Source organism: Periplaneta americana, chromosome 8, assembly GCF_040183065.1.
Source record: "Periplaneta americana isolate PAMFEO1 chromosome 8, P.americana_PAMFEO1_priV1, whole genome shotgun sequence".
Classification (NCBI taxonomy): domain Eukaryota; kingdom Metazoa; phylum Arthropoda; class Insecta; order Blattodea; family Blattidae; genus Periplaneta; species Periplaneta americana.
Window position 1 is genome coordinate 29022940 of NC_091124.1, and position 18349 is coordinate 29041288.

At 33.9% G+C, this 18349-nt stretch overlaps 1 protein-coding gene across 5 annotated transcripts in view; it reads right to left on the reverse strand.

Moving 5' to 3' along the window:
• Positions 1–256: 256 nt before the first annotated feature.
• Positions 257–18349, reverse strand: part of LOC138704605 (aminopeptidase N-like) — a 962131-nt gene continuing 944038 nt past the window's right edge. For all 5 annotated transcript variants that reach the window (XM_069832678.1, XM_069832676.1, XM_069832677.1 and 2 more), the window contains 5 exons: positions 17589–17788; positions 12727–12894; positions 8973–9116; positions 8719–8800; positions 257–5758 (listed from right to left, as the gene is read on the reverse strand). In XM_069832678.1, the coding sequence (XP_069688779.1) occupies positions 5597–5758; positions 8719–8800; positions 8973–9116; positions 12727–12894; positions 17589–17788 (756 nt within the window). In that variant the 3' untranslated portion in view covers positions 257–5596. The remainder of the gene's footprint in view (positions 5759–8718; positions 8801–8972; positions 9117–12726; positions 12895–17588; positions 17789–18349) is intronic.

Below are 18349 nucleotides of genomic sequence, written 5' to 3' on the forward strand. Positions count from 1 at the left end.
CCTTCTCAAAGAAGTCATGACGTTGATTTTTATCACTCTTGAAAAACCTGATGTTCGATCAGATCTGAACGAGTGAACTTTGGCACTAATGACAATCACAATAACAATTAAGCTACTGATGATGAAGAAACTAAGATGAATTGTAATATTTTATTTAACGTTTTTATCACCTACTGAAATTATTCAGAAAAATGATGGGATGGCATGATGACAAAAGAAGAATGACGAAATTCAGTAAAGTATATTAAAAAAAAGGTTTAGTTTGTTTGTGTTCACTTAATTATTTATTCTTATTTAATATTACAAATTCATTCCTTACAAGAAATTTGTGTTTCAAAGACTAATCCAAAAAAATCAAGATAACTCAGGCATGATATCACTTTCAAATTATGTATATCTCACATTCTCACTGACTCTCATTATAATTACGCTCAAGAATAACTAAATTAACACCTTAAGCTTGGATGTATAAGTTAAGACATCTATGTTCAATACAATGACAATTTAGCATACAAACTTAAAAATTTTTCACTTACTTAAGTCACATCAAGAATATAAAAAACATTGAGTATCACATTTTTATAAAAAAATGCGAACATATGGATAGTGGACCTGATGTTCACTTGAACCACTACCTCCTCCTCTTCGCCGTTAGTGACAAGTAGTCACTGTCAGTGACAAGTTATATAGGGTTTAATGACGACATAGATCAGTGACAAATAGTCTGAACATCTGTGATAAAATTAGGTACCGATAGGTTTTGATAAGGAGGTAAATTAGTGATAAATAGCTACAATGTCAGTGACAAGATTAGGTAGGGTTTGATGAGAAGATGGAATAGTGACAAGTAGTCACATTATCAGCAACTAGTTACATAGCATCTGATGAGAAGACAGATTAATGACAAGTAGTCCCATTGTCAATGATAAGGTTAGGTAGGATTTGGTGAAGAGATAAATTAGTGACAAGTAGCCAATGTCAGTGACAAGTTAGATAGGGTTTAATGACGACATAGATCAATGACAAATAGCCTGAATGTCGGTGTTAAAATTAAGTAGGTTTTGATAAGGAGGTAGATTAGTGATAAGTAGCTTCAATGTCAGTGACAAGATTAGGTAGGGCTTGATGAGGAGATGGAATAGTGACAAGTAGTCACATTGCCAGCAACTAGTTACATAACATCTGATGAGAAGACAGATTAATGACAAGTAGCCCCATTGTCAATGATAAGGTTAGGTAGAGTTTGGTGAAGAGCTCAATCAATCTTCGTGATGTATCCAGCTGTTTGCTGACAATATAAAGTCCACTATAGTCCATTGTAGTCTATTCAGTTGTTATTTTTCACGAGAAATGAGGGTATTTTGATCAGTGTTCATTATAGATGCCTGTTGCTAGTAGCCAGAGTTGGGGTGTAGTCAATATATAATGCAGGGCTATGTCTTCTGCAACTGGTACTGATGATTTTAATTTACTTCTTTTGTGGTTTATGGATGGACAGTATATAAGAAGAGATAAATTGGGGCTACTTGTCATTAATCTGTCTTCTCATCAGATGCTATGTAACTAGTTCCTGATAATGTGACTACTTGTCACTATTCTGTCTTCTCATCAAACCCTACCTAATATTGTCACTGAGGTAAATTAGTGACAAGTAGCTCTGCTGTCAATGATAAAGTTAGATAGTGTTTAATGAGTAACCCTACTGTCAGTAATATGTTTAGGTAGAGTTTGAGAAGAGAAGATGGATGTGACAAATACTTCACCCCAAATATTACATAAGTGAATGTCAGGCCTATTATCCTTTTGGTCCGGAAAAATAAAACAACATAATTTTAATAGCATTAAAACTTAAAGTGGTAAAATCTTTGCAATACTCAATAAACTTCATCTAACACATTCACACCATTCTTAAACTTTCACAATATTGAGAAATGATTATCTTTAATTTATGGGCTTTGTTTTTTTCTACAAAATAACTCTTCAACCATTTCAGAAACACTGTTTATCACTTATATTTAGTGTAAAAAGTTGTAGCTTCTATGTTACGGAAAATCTGACGTAGGCCTACATATGGAGAACTGTAACTGCATGAGGTTATGCTTAACTGCACATGCTGAACACTTTTACATTTAACAAATTCATCAAGTATAATGAAGATTCTAAACAACAAAGGCTGTGAGAGCCATTTTTGTCATTTTTTAAGTGGTTGTCAAAACAATCTGGATGTGTTTGCCTCCAAAGGACATTAGGACTGAGTTTTTGGCCGAAATAAAAAAAATTACATTATTACCTTATACTGATACATTTTTATTTAACATTTTGTTCTATATTTAGCCCCACCCATCATATTTAAGGGTCTGGCGGCCGTTTCTAAAATGCTACACACAGCTCTTTCAAACCTACCAAACCCACTAAAAATTGGCTTTTCTCAAAACTACATTTTTGGTCAATGAAAAGATTCCTAGTAGCTTCCATTTACTCCGATTTACATTAAACTTTGCAATAATACTCAACATACTCTATGAAAAAAGCTGCATATGTAATCAGTTCTTCATTGAAAATTTTCATTATATGAATTTTTAACTTAAAAAAAAATCATCACACAACAATTACGGTTTAAGATGACAATTTTTATCTCATTAACCAATGCTCAAATTTAAAAATCCATGTTCAGGTTTCTTAATCATGAAATTTAAGTCCTTCAAAGACAATTTTGAAACTCTGTAACAATTTTGAAGCAATAATTTCAAGGGAAAAATTGTTCTAGGGCCAGGTATTGAACCCGGGACCTTTGGCTAAACGCACCAATGCTGTCACCAACCGAGCTACCCAGGAACTCTACCAGACCCCGACTCAATTTCTTCATTTATATCCACAGATCTCAAAGTGGGCAACAATTTTTCCCTTGAAATTATTCAAATCAGCTTCACAGGGAACTTTACCTGAAAGCTAGATTTGTAATCCTGAAGTAAGTTAGTCAAGGATGTTTTGAATTTATGCATAATTTAATATTATTAAAATAAGTGACAATTAATATCTAAGGAACTAATGCATGAAACTTGATAAAATTTGGTAGACTACTGTTATTTAAATGTACAGACACAACAAACCTATCGAATTTGAAAGCAAATGACAAGAAAACTTTAGAAGTTTCAAAACTAAGTCCTAGTGACGTATCAAGATGAAGAGTGCGTAGTTTTGAAAATAGAACAAAAGTACTGAAAGAGAAAACATACTAACGTGTTCTTGTGCCTGTTTAAATCTTATAAACCACGATGTGTGCCAGACAATATTGTAGCTACGAATCTGCAATGTGCTTTTAGAGGTGTTGGAAAAATGAATTTTGTTTTCAAAAAAGTATGGTCAAAATTAATTGTCACAGATGATGAAAGAATATACACTCAAAACGTAGTCTTGAGCTGAGCCCAAAGAATGAAGAGGACAATGGGAACAACGAACTTGAATGCTATGTCCCTGTAAACAAGTAAGTGTATTTAGAAAAAGAAGTTAATTTCAGAATTTAATGGAATCATAGTGTTCACGAGTTAAATTTTAGACATTCCATGCAATTGAACCAGTCGGAGCTAAAAGGAACTAAGTCAAAATATGCAGTTTTGGGTTATGCAACAATTTGAACAACTGATGTCACTTAATATTTTAGGAGAAAAATTCGCTCCGGCACCGGGGATCGAACCTGGGTCCTTGGTTCTATGTACCAAGTGCTCTGACCACTGAGCTACGCCGAATTCAATCCACAGCCCCGGACCGAACTCTCCTCCTTCGATGTTTCCCTTTGATATTTAGTGTCAACATTACAGATAAATTCTGTGGGACAAATTAATATATCTATAATAAACTGATGTCATGCGCATTGAACGGTGAAGAAGGAACTAAGACTTTTAAATATTCTTTTGTCTTCTATAACATAAAATATATACATTTGTATTATTAGTGGAAAGTTTTTTGCTCCTCCTGAAAAGTTGTGAAAAGTGACTTAGTTCCTTTTAGCTCGGACTGATTCAATTCTGTGAACTTAATTCAAAATACTGGCAGCATCCATTATATTCTAAGGTTACCAGACATTCCCTTTTCCCGGGGATAGTCTCCGAACAAAATTCGTCCCCAGAATGTCCCCAGATATCCCTAGGATTTTTTATGTTAATTAATTTTATAATTTTATGAAAGTGCTGTTGAATTTCTCAGGAGAAATCTTTTTCTCAAACCAAATCATCTACTAGTGGTGACAACTGTGATTGTTTACATTAACTAGGGCCTACTTTCACTTCGAATTTCAACACATTATTCGGAATATAAAGTTTATATTGCTTTCACATGTTAAATACTTGGTTACGGTACCTTGTTGACTAGTTTCAGCCTGTGGGCTATCTTCAGAAATGGGTGGTCTTCGTGCCTTCTGATTGCGTTTCCTGTAGGGGTGTGTTTGTGTAGTGTAATGTGGAGTCAAAAAGTGTGTGTGTTCTGAAATTGAGTTGTGTGTTGAGAATTTGATGCAGGTGTGTTTTTGTGTGTCTGTATATTTCGTATTGTTCTAATATGTTTAGTTTCTGATTTTTTGGTTGGAGATATAGAATTTCCATGTCTGTGTTTATGTTATTGTAGGTGTGGTTGGCATTTGTGATGTGTTCTGCGTTTGTGGAAGTGTTTTGTGATTTGGTTACGGCTGTGATGTGTTCTTTGTAACGTGTTTGAAATGATCTGCCTGTCTGCCCTATGTAGTAGTTGTTGCATGTATTGCATTTGAGTTTGTATACACCTGTGTGGTTGTATTTGTTTGTTGTGTAATCAAGATGTATAACATATTATATGAATTTTGTAGGTTATTGGGTTTCATACATACAACTTGTTTTGACAACCATTTAAAAATGATAAAAATAGCTTTTACAAATCATGTTGTTTACAGCCTTCAGTTATATTTCTCCGTTGATTTGACAATTATATACAGTCCTCCATTCATCAATTTTCCCGTAAAATATATAGGCTACATATTGTAGTTGTGTTTTTGCTGAACACTTTAATGAAATGTAAAACGTGGAAACAATTAATTGCATTTTATCAAATTAAAAACTGTGCATTAAACGTTAAGTATCCTCTGAAGTTCTGGTTGGGTCACATCTTGCAGATGTTCAAATCCACTCTCATTTTCTCTAAGTTTATGGTAAAGTAATAGTCACTGTTAAGTTGTTTTCACAGTCTGTTTCCATTTTCACAATAATGTATTTTAACACACAACGAAGGATGTACTTCGTGTTTTGTGATGAAACAAGAGATATTAACAACCTCTCTCAAAGAAGTCTTTATAGAATTCTCTTGTTTTTAAGTAACTTGTCAATACTCTGTACAACCATTTTTTTTCGCACTCTTTATTTTCTTGGAGAATGAAACACTTATACACAGTGGTCATTCTTAGTATTTATTTTCTTATCGAGTTGTCATTTTATTTTACAAAACACTTCATCTGAACACTTTGTAGTGTTAGAAAATATTTAGAGTGAATACGCGAATCCCTGATGGAAGTGTATTCTCTGTCTCGGATTGTCTTTGCGAGGTTGCGTAGGTTTAGTCAGACTTGCTCCCGTTAACTCGTCGCCACTGCTGTGACGTTGCTTAGCCACCTGACAATGGGTTCGTAATTGCGTTCCATCCACTTCACATTAGCTTCCGCTTGCTCGAGGGCTTGTTCCACTGCTCGGGTTGCCGTGCCCAGCTCACGACGGTGCGCTGATGCGAACTCCTTCAGCTGTGGCAGTTCATGGCAAAATTAATATCACTTTGTCTTACTAGGTACCCTACTGAACTAATTTAAATACATTATATTGGGTTGATGGAAAAGTTCATAGCGTTTTTTTGCTATGACCGATCTAATCTCTCAACTAGCTGACTGCTGAGCTCATTTTATTGTAGTCAAATCCAGGGGCGGCTTTTGGGGTAGTGCCAGTGTGCCATGGCACCACCAATGAAATAAACAAAAAATAATATCCTAAATAGCAGTTGTAATAGTTTATTTCTACACATTTTATTCGTATTTCATCTGAACAAACGCGCGCACAGATCGGGACGCACTCTTGCAGCGTTTTTCCGAACTTTGGAGCCACTTCTGTGTGGCACTGCCTACGTCCATATAACACTGTACAAAAGGCTACTGATTCTAGTTTATATACGTTTCTTATGGCAGACTTTGAGCCGAATTCAGTTTGACTTAGTAGTTAATATTCCGCCCACTAGAGCACAGTAATGCAGAAATTTCGCTAGATGGCAGGGTTGTTGGAGATGTTAGGAAGGGAACCATGAACCGCAGACTTGCACGAAAACACAAGTTAAAGTTCCGCGCCAAATGTTAATGTAATGTTGCCAATTCAAAACTAATGCACATAACATGGATTTGAATATGTAAAGTATTATCCGTTTAACTATATTGAATGCAGAGATAGTCATGGTTCTTTTTAGAAAGATAAATATTTTTTTTCATATTATGTAACACTGTTTGTTAATGTTGTGTACTATTTGTCTTATTTTGTGGCAACTAAATATCGCTACACTGTTGCTATAGTATTGATGCTTTTGTTAACGATACATGAGATCTGTGCAGGACATGAACATGTGTTATTCAGGCCTTGGATTCATCGACCTGTTAAATAAAATGAAAACGTGTTCGTTTATTATCTATATCACTGTTCATCTCGTGTGTTTTTGCCAGTCATTTTATTAGTTATAAATTTATTTGTATTTGACTAACAATACTGTGAAAGTTTTGCATTATCTGTATCTGTAAATTTCGTTATTAGTTTCGGAAATGTTATTGTAACTGTTACTAGATGCATTATTAACTATACACCTGGTAAAATAGCTGGTTTAATTAATGTGTTTTATTTAACATAATGTAAATGTGAGCTGCGATTATCAGTTTCCCTAGGGTAATTTGCGTAAAACCTTTTTTTCATTTTTGGCACCACCACCAGAATGCCTCACCGGCCGCCACTGGTCAAATCACACAAAATATGTTATCTAGTAAACAGTTTTCATACTATCATGTATTAGCAAATAGAACCTTCGTTTCTGCTGCAACTATTGTATCAAGAAATATAAATTTGTATTAGTATTCTTTGCCATTTAGGCAGTGTGCTATGGTAGAAAAAAATGTTAAAATAAAAAAATTTCATAAATGTATTTGTAGCAGCTTCTACATTGTTTATCAGTATTATCGGAGAACAGCCCTTGATAATGGATAGACCTACAAATAGAGTTTATTCTCTTTCCTTGCCTGCTCTACTGGAGAAACCAATGTGTACTTGGCTCGGAAACATATCTTCTACATCTTTAACATCACGCAAAAGGCCAAAAAAATTTAAACCAAATATATCTTCCAATAAAGGTAATGATTTCTGTTATAGACTCTTGAAAACAGTAAATTATCACATTAGAAAAATTCTTGCTATTCAAATAGGAGAGTCATTTTGTGTTCATAGTAAATGATCAGTATTTTTTTAACTGGTCATTTTACGGTGCTTTATCAACTGCTATGGTTGATCAGTGATATAATAGTTGTTGCTATTTAATATTTTGTAAGTGTAACTTCATAATTAAATTTCAGTTTCCTTCTCAGCCCAAATCTTCAATAAAACCAGATTTATTTGAGGATATTATTTCATTGATCACTTAAAATAGCAACAATAATAGTAACAGGAGTAACAATGATTATTATTATTATTATTATAATAATAATATCAATAGAAATAATAATAATAATAATAATAATAATAATAATAATAATATCAATAGAAATAATAATAATAATAATAATAATAATAATAATAATATCAATAGAAATAATAATAATAATATCAATATAAATAATAATAATAATAATAATAATATCAATATAAATAATAATAATAATAATAATAATAATAATAATAATAATAATAATAATAATAATAATAATAATGACTTTAAATACCATGCCATGGTATGAAAGAAAAATTTCACAACCTCGAGCGGGAATAGAACCTGCGACTTCCTGTTCTCCGGTCAGGCGCTCTACCACTGAGCTATCGAGTTCGTCTCACGCCAAAGGCTTGGAATTATCCTTTCATACTGGCGACTCTGTTATACAGTACTGTCCATAGAGTCTGATCTAGGCAGCACTGCTTATGGCTTGAAAGAAACTTTACAAATGTAATCTTCATCTTACGATGTTTGGTGACGTATACACGTCCGTTGATGTGACATATTAATGAATTTAAATACTATTATAGTCACAATCATGCCATGGTATGAAAGAAAAATTTCACAACCTCGAGCGGGAATAGAATCTGCGACTTCCAGTTCTCCGGTCAGGCGCTCTACCACTGAGCTATCGTAAGATGAATATTAATAATAATAATAATAATAATAATAATAATAATAATAATAATAATAATAATAATAATAATAATATCAATAATAATAATAATATCAATAGACATAATAATAATAATAATAATAATAATAATAATAATAATAATAATAATAATAATGTCAATAATAACAACAATAATATTAATAAAAAGTCATAGTAATAACAGTTACAGTAGCAGTAGCAATAGTAATATTTTAAAGTGACAATAACAACAGTAATATAAAAAGAAACCTTGCGGTTGTAGTAATGTTCAATGCAAAACAATTAGTTTTACTTCCAACTATGAGTCTGTAGGTACTTACATCACCAAGTTCAAATGGGGCGTTGATGCGTTTTGTGCAACTGCGAACAATGTTGTTTATCGTGAAGAGTGACGAACCAAGGCTGAAAAAAGGATAACAGACAAATAATGTAGTAAAACTAAATGAACGGTTCTTATAATTTATTCACATTTTAAAACAGTTTTTGCTTGTAAAACTGCGTCAAAAGAATTGTGCTGATGTTCCTCTAAATCTTATCCAGAGTGGAGCATATTGCAACTATCTTTAGCACTTACTATTCACGAATGCGGTCCCACTTATTCCTCAAGAAACTATAAGCAAGAGGTTGACCTATCGCATTGTTTGATATCGCTGCAAACACACGTGCAGCGTCTTGCTTTCTGATGCCAGAGTTCTCAGTAACAGACCAGTCCAGGTATCTAAACAACAAAAAAACACGCGAGTAATATCATGGTCAAGAATGTGTTTGTTTTTATTATTATTGTTACTATTATTATTACTCATAACCCCAATAGCTTTCAATGTTGGGCTGTAGGATTTTCAATATGTTACCACAGGAAGCACAGGAAGTGTCACTTGACATATTCAAAGTCAAAGTGAAAACGTGGCTTCTATTCTGTGCAAGAATATATTGAATCAGAAAATCAAGCTGTAGATATTTTTTAGGTTTCTTTCTCTGAATTGTATTATTATTTTGTAATATATATTGGGAAATTCTCATAAATTGTTAAGTTAATTCTTGTTTTATTGTATATAAACGGAGCAAATCAAATAATATTTGTGATCAGTGTGTTACAATTTTCATCTAGATATTAGCCTATTTTTGATAATCTTGACTCTCAATTGTAAGCTCTAAGGAGTTTTGTGATCATTTTGTTTTATGTTTAGTGTTGTACATTGATTAAAGTTCTCGTTAACACTTTGTTAAAAACATAAAATTTACTCTGTCACACGTTAAAAGTGTTAAAATTGTTAAAAGGTATTTACCTTCGACAGACGGCCCGTTTTGACGCTATGTGTCGTCGTCTTCAGTGTCTCTTGAACCACTGGTGATCTTGACTCTGCGATGTGCAGTTATCGATGGTAGGGGTGGGGGTGTGTTGCTCCTATGGTGGGGGTTGGCTGTCTGTATGCTATGACGTACTATGATGTCAAACAATGTGTGCGTGTTGAACTGTAGTTGTGTGTTAAGTATATACATATACTGTACATTACATCAAATTATGCAGATCACATTATCGACAATAATATAGAAACAGATATGGAAATTTTACACATCACACCAAAAAGTTCACAGTTAAACATCCTAGAACAGTACGAAATATATAAGAATACAATAGCACACCCACAATATATACTTAACACACAACTACAGTTCAACACACACACATTGTTTGACATCATAGTACGTCATAGCATACAGACAGCCAACCCCCACCATAGGAGGAACACACCCCCACCCCTACCATCGACAACTGCACATCGCAGAGTCAAGATCACCAGTGGTTCAAGAGAGACTGAAGACGACGACACATAGCGTTGAAACGGGCCGTCTGTCAAAGGTAAATACCTTTTTAACAATTTTAACACTTTTAACGTGTGACAGAGTAAATTTTATGTTTTTAGTGTTGTAATAGAATAATTTTCATTTTTGCACGATAATTTCACACGTGTAATTTGACAATGTCATTAGCTTTTGCTATAACGACATCTAATAAATACTATACTATACTACTATACTAATGGCAGGGATCATAAACCATTTCAACCAACTAGCCACTGCCTTATGTTACAACTCATCTGTATTCAGAACTTCTTCTAATCAGCATCACCTATTTTGATGTTTGTCCTTCACCTTGCAACCCAGTCAACTAGTCCTTTTATGACGTTTCAAACGTCACTGCACCCTATTTTTGTGGAAATGACGTACTGGTAGCTGTCTGGTTTTATTTTATATTTACAAGCATGCCTGGGCGACACAGTATAGTTTATTTTATTTATAATTAATTACGTACAGGTACACAAACAACCCTTAATGAGCTACTGCTCTATACTGTACAGTGCTGCACATATAAGATTGTATATACTGGCGCTACAGCCGATGAAGAGCCAAGACCAACCAGCCGGCTGCTGGCCTCACGGCCACATGCCGAAGCAGAGATGGACGATCATCCAACCAGAATGGAGGTGTCGTGTGGTTACCACGATGACCCCCCCCCCCCCCCCCCAGCCATTATAGCTGGTTTGCGTAACCAGATTTTGCTACCCATCGTAGCTCCCCAAGTGCATCACGATGCTGGGTCCCATATACTGGCCGAAAATTCATGAGATATACTGGTATATAGACACACATAATTGTATAATGTTTAATTTCAGAAACTTCCATCAGTATGTTAGAAATAATAAAATAATTGAGGACGTCACCCGAATAAGGGTGTATACAGCAAAATGTAGTTCTGATATAAACTAGTTTCAATGTTTGTCAGCTGTCAGGTTCATCACAGTTGTGTCGAAAATGTTATTCTTCACTGTTAAATTATACTTTTCGACACAACTATGATGGACCTGACAGCTGACAAACATTGAAATTAGTTTATATCAGGATACATTTTGCTCTATAAGCCCTTATTTGGGTGACGTCCTCAATTAAGACAATTTAAGTCACTAAAAACTTAACAAACTCACGTGTAAGTGTGGCCCAAATACTATTTAAATTGATACAATTTTCATATAGCTTTTATTTATACTGGTAGAGACTTATTTGGGCTATAATATTTAAGCCTGTGTATGAAACAGATTGAGCATTTATAAAGTTATGAACAATTTAATACATAGCAATATTATATTTCAATTTAATCAAGATATACATACCGTACCTACTTATTCTACAAGACAAGAGGAAAATATATCTTTTCTCAGCATGGCTCAGTAACTTATGGTATCTACGAAAGGGATTAAGCATTTTTAATAACAACTTACAATCAACTTCCTTTAGAATACAAAGCTTTAACAAATTTCCGGTGTTTTATGAAGTGTTTAAAATAAATTTCTGGGAAGATTATTTATTTTAATTCTCGTCTAGCTTATTTATTTGATGGTTTCAAACTTTTTCGTCTTTCTCCACAAAATTTTAATGTTACCTTACTGTGGTTATTTAACCAAATGACCTAGAAATGTACAAAAACTTGCTCAGACATGTTCAAACATTTTTAACAAGAACCAGAACAGATCACATTGTCACACAATTGTATCTACACCGATTTCACATTTCTGATAATCCTACTTGTCTGTGGTGTAATAATCATGATGAAGATCTGGAACACATTCTTCTATACTGTCCATCCATAAACCACAAAAGAAGTAAATTAAAATCATCAGTACCAGTTGCAGAAGACACAGCCCTGCAGTATATATTGACTACACCCCAACTCTGGCTACTAGCAACAGGCATCTATAATGAACACCAATCAAAATACCCCTCATTTTTCGTGAAAAACAACTGAATAGACTACAGTGGACTATAGTGGACTTTATGTTGTCAGCAAACAGCTGGATACATTAAGAAGATTGACTGATTGCAAATATAATTCGCTATTTCGAGTTTCTACTGAAATTGTGTTCAGACGCGTGTGTGTTATGACTTGTGAGGATTCATTTTGAAGTTGTGTTTGAAGTTGTGCTATTTCTGCAATCATGGCCCCTGTTGCTTCACAATTAAAAGGCGAAACGTTATATAGGTCTACCCAGAGCCGAAAACGTCATATAAGTACCCTATATGTGTGAGGGCTGAAAATTATTGGGGACAAAACGCAGCCTTGCCTTATTCCTTTATTTATGTACAGAAGTTCATAAAAAAACCAGACAGTAACTGATTCACATGCAATGAAACTGATACAATGTGCTACAGTTTCTCGTTGTTTTATACTCTAGTTCTGAACCAAATTTATTCAGCTAATCTTGTTGGCAATTGAATCCAGTTATTCGATGTGAAAATATTATTCTCTATTTAGTTGATAGTGTCTCACATACCTGCTTAAAATCCAGGTCACTCGACTGCAGCCCAAAGCTCCTAGCAGAATATCCTTCTCTGATCCCACATTTGTCTTGCGGTATCTCTGCCAGGCAAAGTCCCATTCCTCTTGTCCCCCCACTCGGATAGCAGTGCAGTAAACAACATTCTTCAAGTTGGCAGAGATGCTGTTCAAACAAAACGTTAAACTCGGTCTTAAATATTTTTAAGACATAATTATACGATTATTGGTAATAAAAAAGAAAATAGAGACCTAACACAAATAATGCATATAATAATTATTAACCAATATAAATGTCAGAGGGTTTCTAGTTTTGTATATCTTGGTTCCTTAATTAATGATACCAACAACATCAGTGAAGAAATTGAAAGAAAAATTCAAAATGCCAATAAAGCATATTTTGGATTATTGAGACATTTTATATCAAGGATTCTTACATGGGAAACGAACTGTAATCTCTATAAAATCTCAGTTAAACCAGTGCTAATATATATATATATATATATATATATATATATATATATATATATATATATATATATATATATATATATAGCCCAATACATGATAAAGGAGAATGGCGTATAAGGTATAATTTTGAGCTTTATCAGTACCAACTATGTAAGTCTCCTGATGTGGTTACAACAATTGAATGGATTATTTATGAAAGGCCCTAAGTCGCTAATTTTGTGAAAATGTGTTTTTAATGAAATACTGCTCTTTGGGTGTAGATACATCGATTTAGATATGAAGAGAACTAAGTTTCGCACTCTAATGCTTAGTATTAACTAGACATCGGATTTTTAGGCACTAAAAATTGCAGTTTTAGGCGCCTAAAATAAGCTCAAAATTTGTAAAATTAGGCTCTATTTTAATGAAAATAGGCATTTTAGGCACATCAAGGTATCATACTTATTTCTTTCACTGAAATTTTTAGTTATACACTAAAATACGCACAAAAAAGTATGTTTAAACATTAAAAAAGAATACTATATTATATTTATAAACAGAGCTGCACAAATTTAATATATTGAAACTAATGAAATAATGATTATTGATATCAAGATTACTCATTTTAAGTTATTGAAATTCAGTTCCATGCTCAGACTTTATTATAATTATCTGCACAGTACACCACCAGAATTTTTTCTAAATTCTCCACAGTTAACCTTTGCCTTTTGTCACTGAGAATCATTTTGAAAGCAGAAAAACTTCTTTCAACCGAAACTGATGTGAGAGGCGCAAATTTTAAATTAGGTACAATAGAAACATCAATACTTACTGGAACATTTACCCTTTCCCCCGATATCACTCTTGATACTTTTTCCAACAATGAAAATCCTACATTCTTATTTAATACGTTGTCCCACTTATTTTTAACTTTTTTCCCAGTTTCGCCCAAAGCAGAATGTATGTTCACTTGAGCTTCCTTTACTATTGCTATTTGGCTACAAAGAGATTGTTTTTCACGTTCTAATTGTTCAATGCTTGCAGATATGAAAGAAAAGTTTGATGTTATGTAGGCAATATCGTTTTTCACTCGTGAGTCATTCAGACAATCTTTCACTGCTTTCACACACGCTGCACTATCAGTTTCAGGTAATTTGTGACCACTTCTTTAAAATACTTAGAATAATACACCACTGACTGAATCCAGGTTCCTCATCGTGTAACAACCGGCTGAGGTGGGAGTGGGATATCTGGAAAGTTCTCTCTGAATATTGAAATCCTGGATGGGGCTTTACAAAAACATTTTTTTGTGTTAGAAATAAACGAATTGACAAGAGGAAATTCATTCCGGATTGTTTCAGAAACCCTGTGAAGGCCATGTGCTAGACAGGTTACATGCGTGAGGTTAGGATAAAATGTTTTAAGAAGTGGAGCTGCAGCAACCATGTATGAGGCAGCATCAGTACAAAACAACAGAACTTTAGAATCGTCTATATTACCTGAGTATAAAGACTGTAGGCCTTTATTTACAAAATAAGCAATGGCTTGGCTATTCACTTTCGAAAGTTCCTTAACACATACGAGGTGTGGAATCGAAGGTCCATCAGGACTAAGTTTTCCTACTACCATATTTGCTATATACCTATTCATAGGATCTGAGGTTTCATCCACAGAGACCCATATGTAAGAATCACCTATATCCTCCCGAATGGAAGCTAAAGTTTCATTGTATATTCTGTCTAAGTAATTTTTTCTTAGGGTCGACTCAGATGGGATATTTTGTTTGCAGTATTTTTGTAAAAACTGTCTTAAAACCGGATTTTCAATTGCATTCCAGGGAATGTTAGCAGCAACAAACGCTCTGGTTAAATCAGCATAGAAATTGCTGCTGAGATTGGATGAAGTAGGCTGTGTTAGTAAAGTTTGTTGCAGTTGATTTTTCTGCTGAGCTTTAGCCTTATGAGCCGCTCCTTGCACATGCTGCTTTAGGTGGCACTTCTTTTCTTGCGAAATCTAAAAATGTAAAGTAAACTGAATTAAAATAAAATCCTAATTGTTGTATTGCCGTATTTCTATCACAAAGTTAGTGGGTTCGAACAATCAAAATTTTAATGACCTGCAAATACTTTAACTATCGGAATTTAAAAGGTTAAAGTGTAGTGGTCTTAAAAAGAATTATACCTCAGGATAGCTCAGTCAATGTATAAATATTATAGGCCTACTCATTAAAATTAATAGAATTTATATATTTCAACTATTGTTACATACCTGTTTGCTACAAATCTTGCAGAATATTATTTTTCCATCATAATTGAATTCTGAATATTCTGTTAGCCATTGCCGGATCAATGTAGATTTTGCACTTATATTTTTCGGCATTATCGCGTTAAACTTCACAGGAAAACGTCCTACCGCTCAAAACTTCTCAACACAAATAAGGTGAGGGAAAGAGCAACTGTTAACGAGCATTCAAATGAACCGTTGTTATTGAGATTCAATGGGACAAAAATACAAAGTTCCACTTATTGTTGCATTTCCTGGTAGTGTTAACACTAGGAGGGCCATTCTTTTAAATATTTTGTAACGGTTTACCCTACTAATTCGCAGTTTTACGACTTTTCATAAATATTTCAAAAACACTCTTTCTCCAAAAATTGTGATTTTATGACACTCTGAAGGGCAGTACAGATAATCGGTTTCAGACCGAAAACAGTCATTTTTATAGTATAGTATATCTCTGAATCGGTAGCAGCACATGTTGTGATTGTTGCCTGCTTCAAAACTAAGGTTGGTTCTTTGTCGACATTTATGCCTCCAAACATGTTAAATTCGGTGAAATCTATTGCGAGTGTCGTGAGATTCAAAACATTTTGTTTCCTTTATCAATGGTTTCACGGCCGGTGTGAAGCAAACTTTCCACTTTTTAAATGCCTTAAATTTCGCAGTGAATGCATGTATAAATTATAAAAAGTAAGAGTAAAATGCGAAACTTTACAGTGAGTTAGGCATTTTTAGGCGAATATTAACAAATTAGGCTCTAATAACCGTTTTAGGGCATTTTAGGGCACTATAAAACTCTTTGAATACCTTTCAATTCCCATGAAACACAAATATTAATAATTATTTTTACTTTTCTCCTAAAGAAACAAAATAGGCATTTGCCCTAGAATCCGATGTCTGATTATAACCTAGGATTTGTCGTTAGATTTTCAAAGGAACTATGTCAATGACTTAGATCGTTTTATAACTAATAAGTTTTCAGCACGTGGCAACGCTGAAATGTTAAATAAAGACAGATCTTTTTTTCTTAAATTTCTGTTTTGTCATTGTTGAGTAAGCGAATTGGTCATTCTGTGTTGCAGGTGAGAGTTTATTATATTCTGTAACGCCTTATAAACTAGTGGTCCTGAGACACCTAGGGACAGGAAAAAGTGTTTTACGATCAGTAAATTCATGGAGTTTCAGTATGATCATAAAAGAAAAGATACAATCATTGCTTCACCGTTTATTGGCGGATTTCAACAAATATTTTCATTTGGTTCACGAGGCTCTACATTAATGTTGCTCTTCCAGAATGCGCATCCAAATGGAAAGATGGAAATCAAGGAAGAGAAGATAGGAGACATAAAAGAGCCAATGAGGTATCTAGATGATGAAAACAAGGAATGGTATGAAGAACTAATTATATGGAATTGGTCTTAAGTCTGGTTTCGTTTCCATCTCAGTACAGATGCACGGAATTATCGCTTAAACGGACACCTCGATAGAATAAAATAAGCTCAATTTGCACCAAAATAGTATATATGTGTGTTTTCCCTTAAAAAATAAGTTTTATTTAAAAAACTTGATCATTAAATATTTTTTATGAAAGGACTTATGTTTCCAGATTTCAATTTTTTTTTCTAAAAAAAATATAATCAGCAAAATGTTAATACCTGGCTGGTCAAATTTGTTTCAAAGTAGAATTTATGATAAAATTTTTATTTCAGCCTTAATTTCCAAATTTCTGCCTATAAGCAGTTTTTCTTGAGTTGCTAACAATTTAGTATTCAAAACTCTGGCTCTTTCATAAATAACCCCCTCAATCAAAGAATGACAAAACACGAGATGCCCAAGGTGAAATGGTGAACGTATGAAACATCTACGATGAGGTTATGGCAATGGGTGATGATTAAAAAAAATCCCATTTCTTGTGTATTAAGTCAGTGCTAGAATTTTTAAGATTGTGTAGAAAATAGAGCAATTCAATTTATCTCTTACTTTAAAAAAAAACATACTGTATATATTTCCTTATACATATACAGTATATTACTTATTTAGTCACATTTTATCCATTTTAACTCTTCATTAATTTTAGTAATTTTAAGTTTGCAATGTACTAAAGCCCTGTATAATGTTTGAGCTACTCACGGGTTGTTGCGGTCAGGGTCGGGTGAACTCCTCCAGTTCTGGAACTGCAGCACGCTGTTCCGCACACAGTCCTCATGGTCCAGGCTGCAGGCCCAGCCGAGGATGTTGACACGCTTGTACACAGTCAATTGAGGGTCATTTGGATTGTCTGTGAAGCCGGTGTGCTTGTACAGGTTCTCCAGCAATCCCAGCATGTACATCTGCAAACCAAACATAAATATTGAATTCTAGAACAGTGCTGACCAATGAAAATGCTGATTGTTTTATGTATGTGCACAAACTCACACGCATAAATTGATTCGCCTGCTCCTTCTTTTTCAATGTTACCCAGTCCTAAGTTTTATATCATGTCCTCGAATTTGTGGTACCTATTTATTTATAGGAGATTTCAATGCAGGATTAGGTACAAAATTTCTATATCTCTCGGGCGAAAATAGACAACTGTGCAATTTAATTTTATGACTAAGGCACATTAGCATTAGGTGATATTAGACTATTGCTTCTTTTAAAAAAATGCTAATGAAGGAAACATTATGTGATACATTAAGTTGTTTTTATAAATTTTAGGGTGCTATTCATAGACATTTCACAGCACGCGCTACGAGCGTACTAAGCTAGCCCTGGCTATCCACTGGTTACTAGTACAGAATTCAAATCATATCCTATCGCTAACACTGGTTTATGAATACGAAAAACGCTGATCATCCACCGGAAGCCCGTGCTAAAAATGTCTATGAATACGGCCCTTAATTACCTATTGT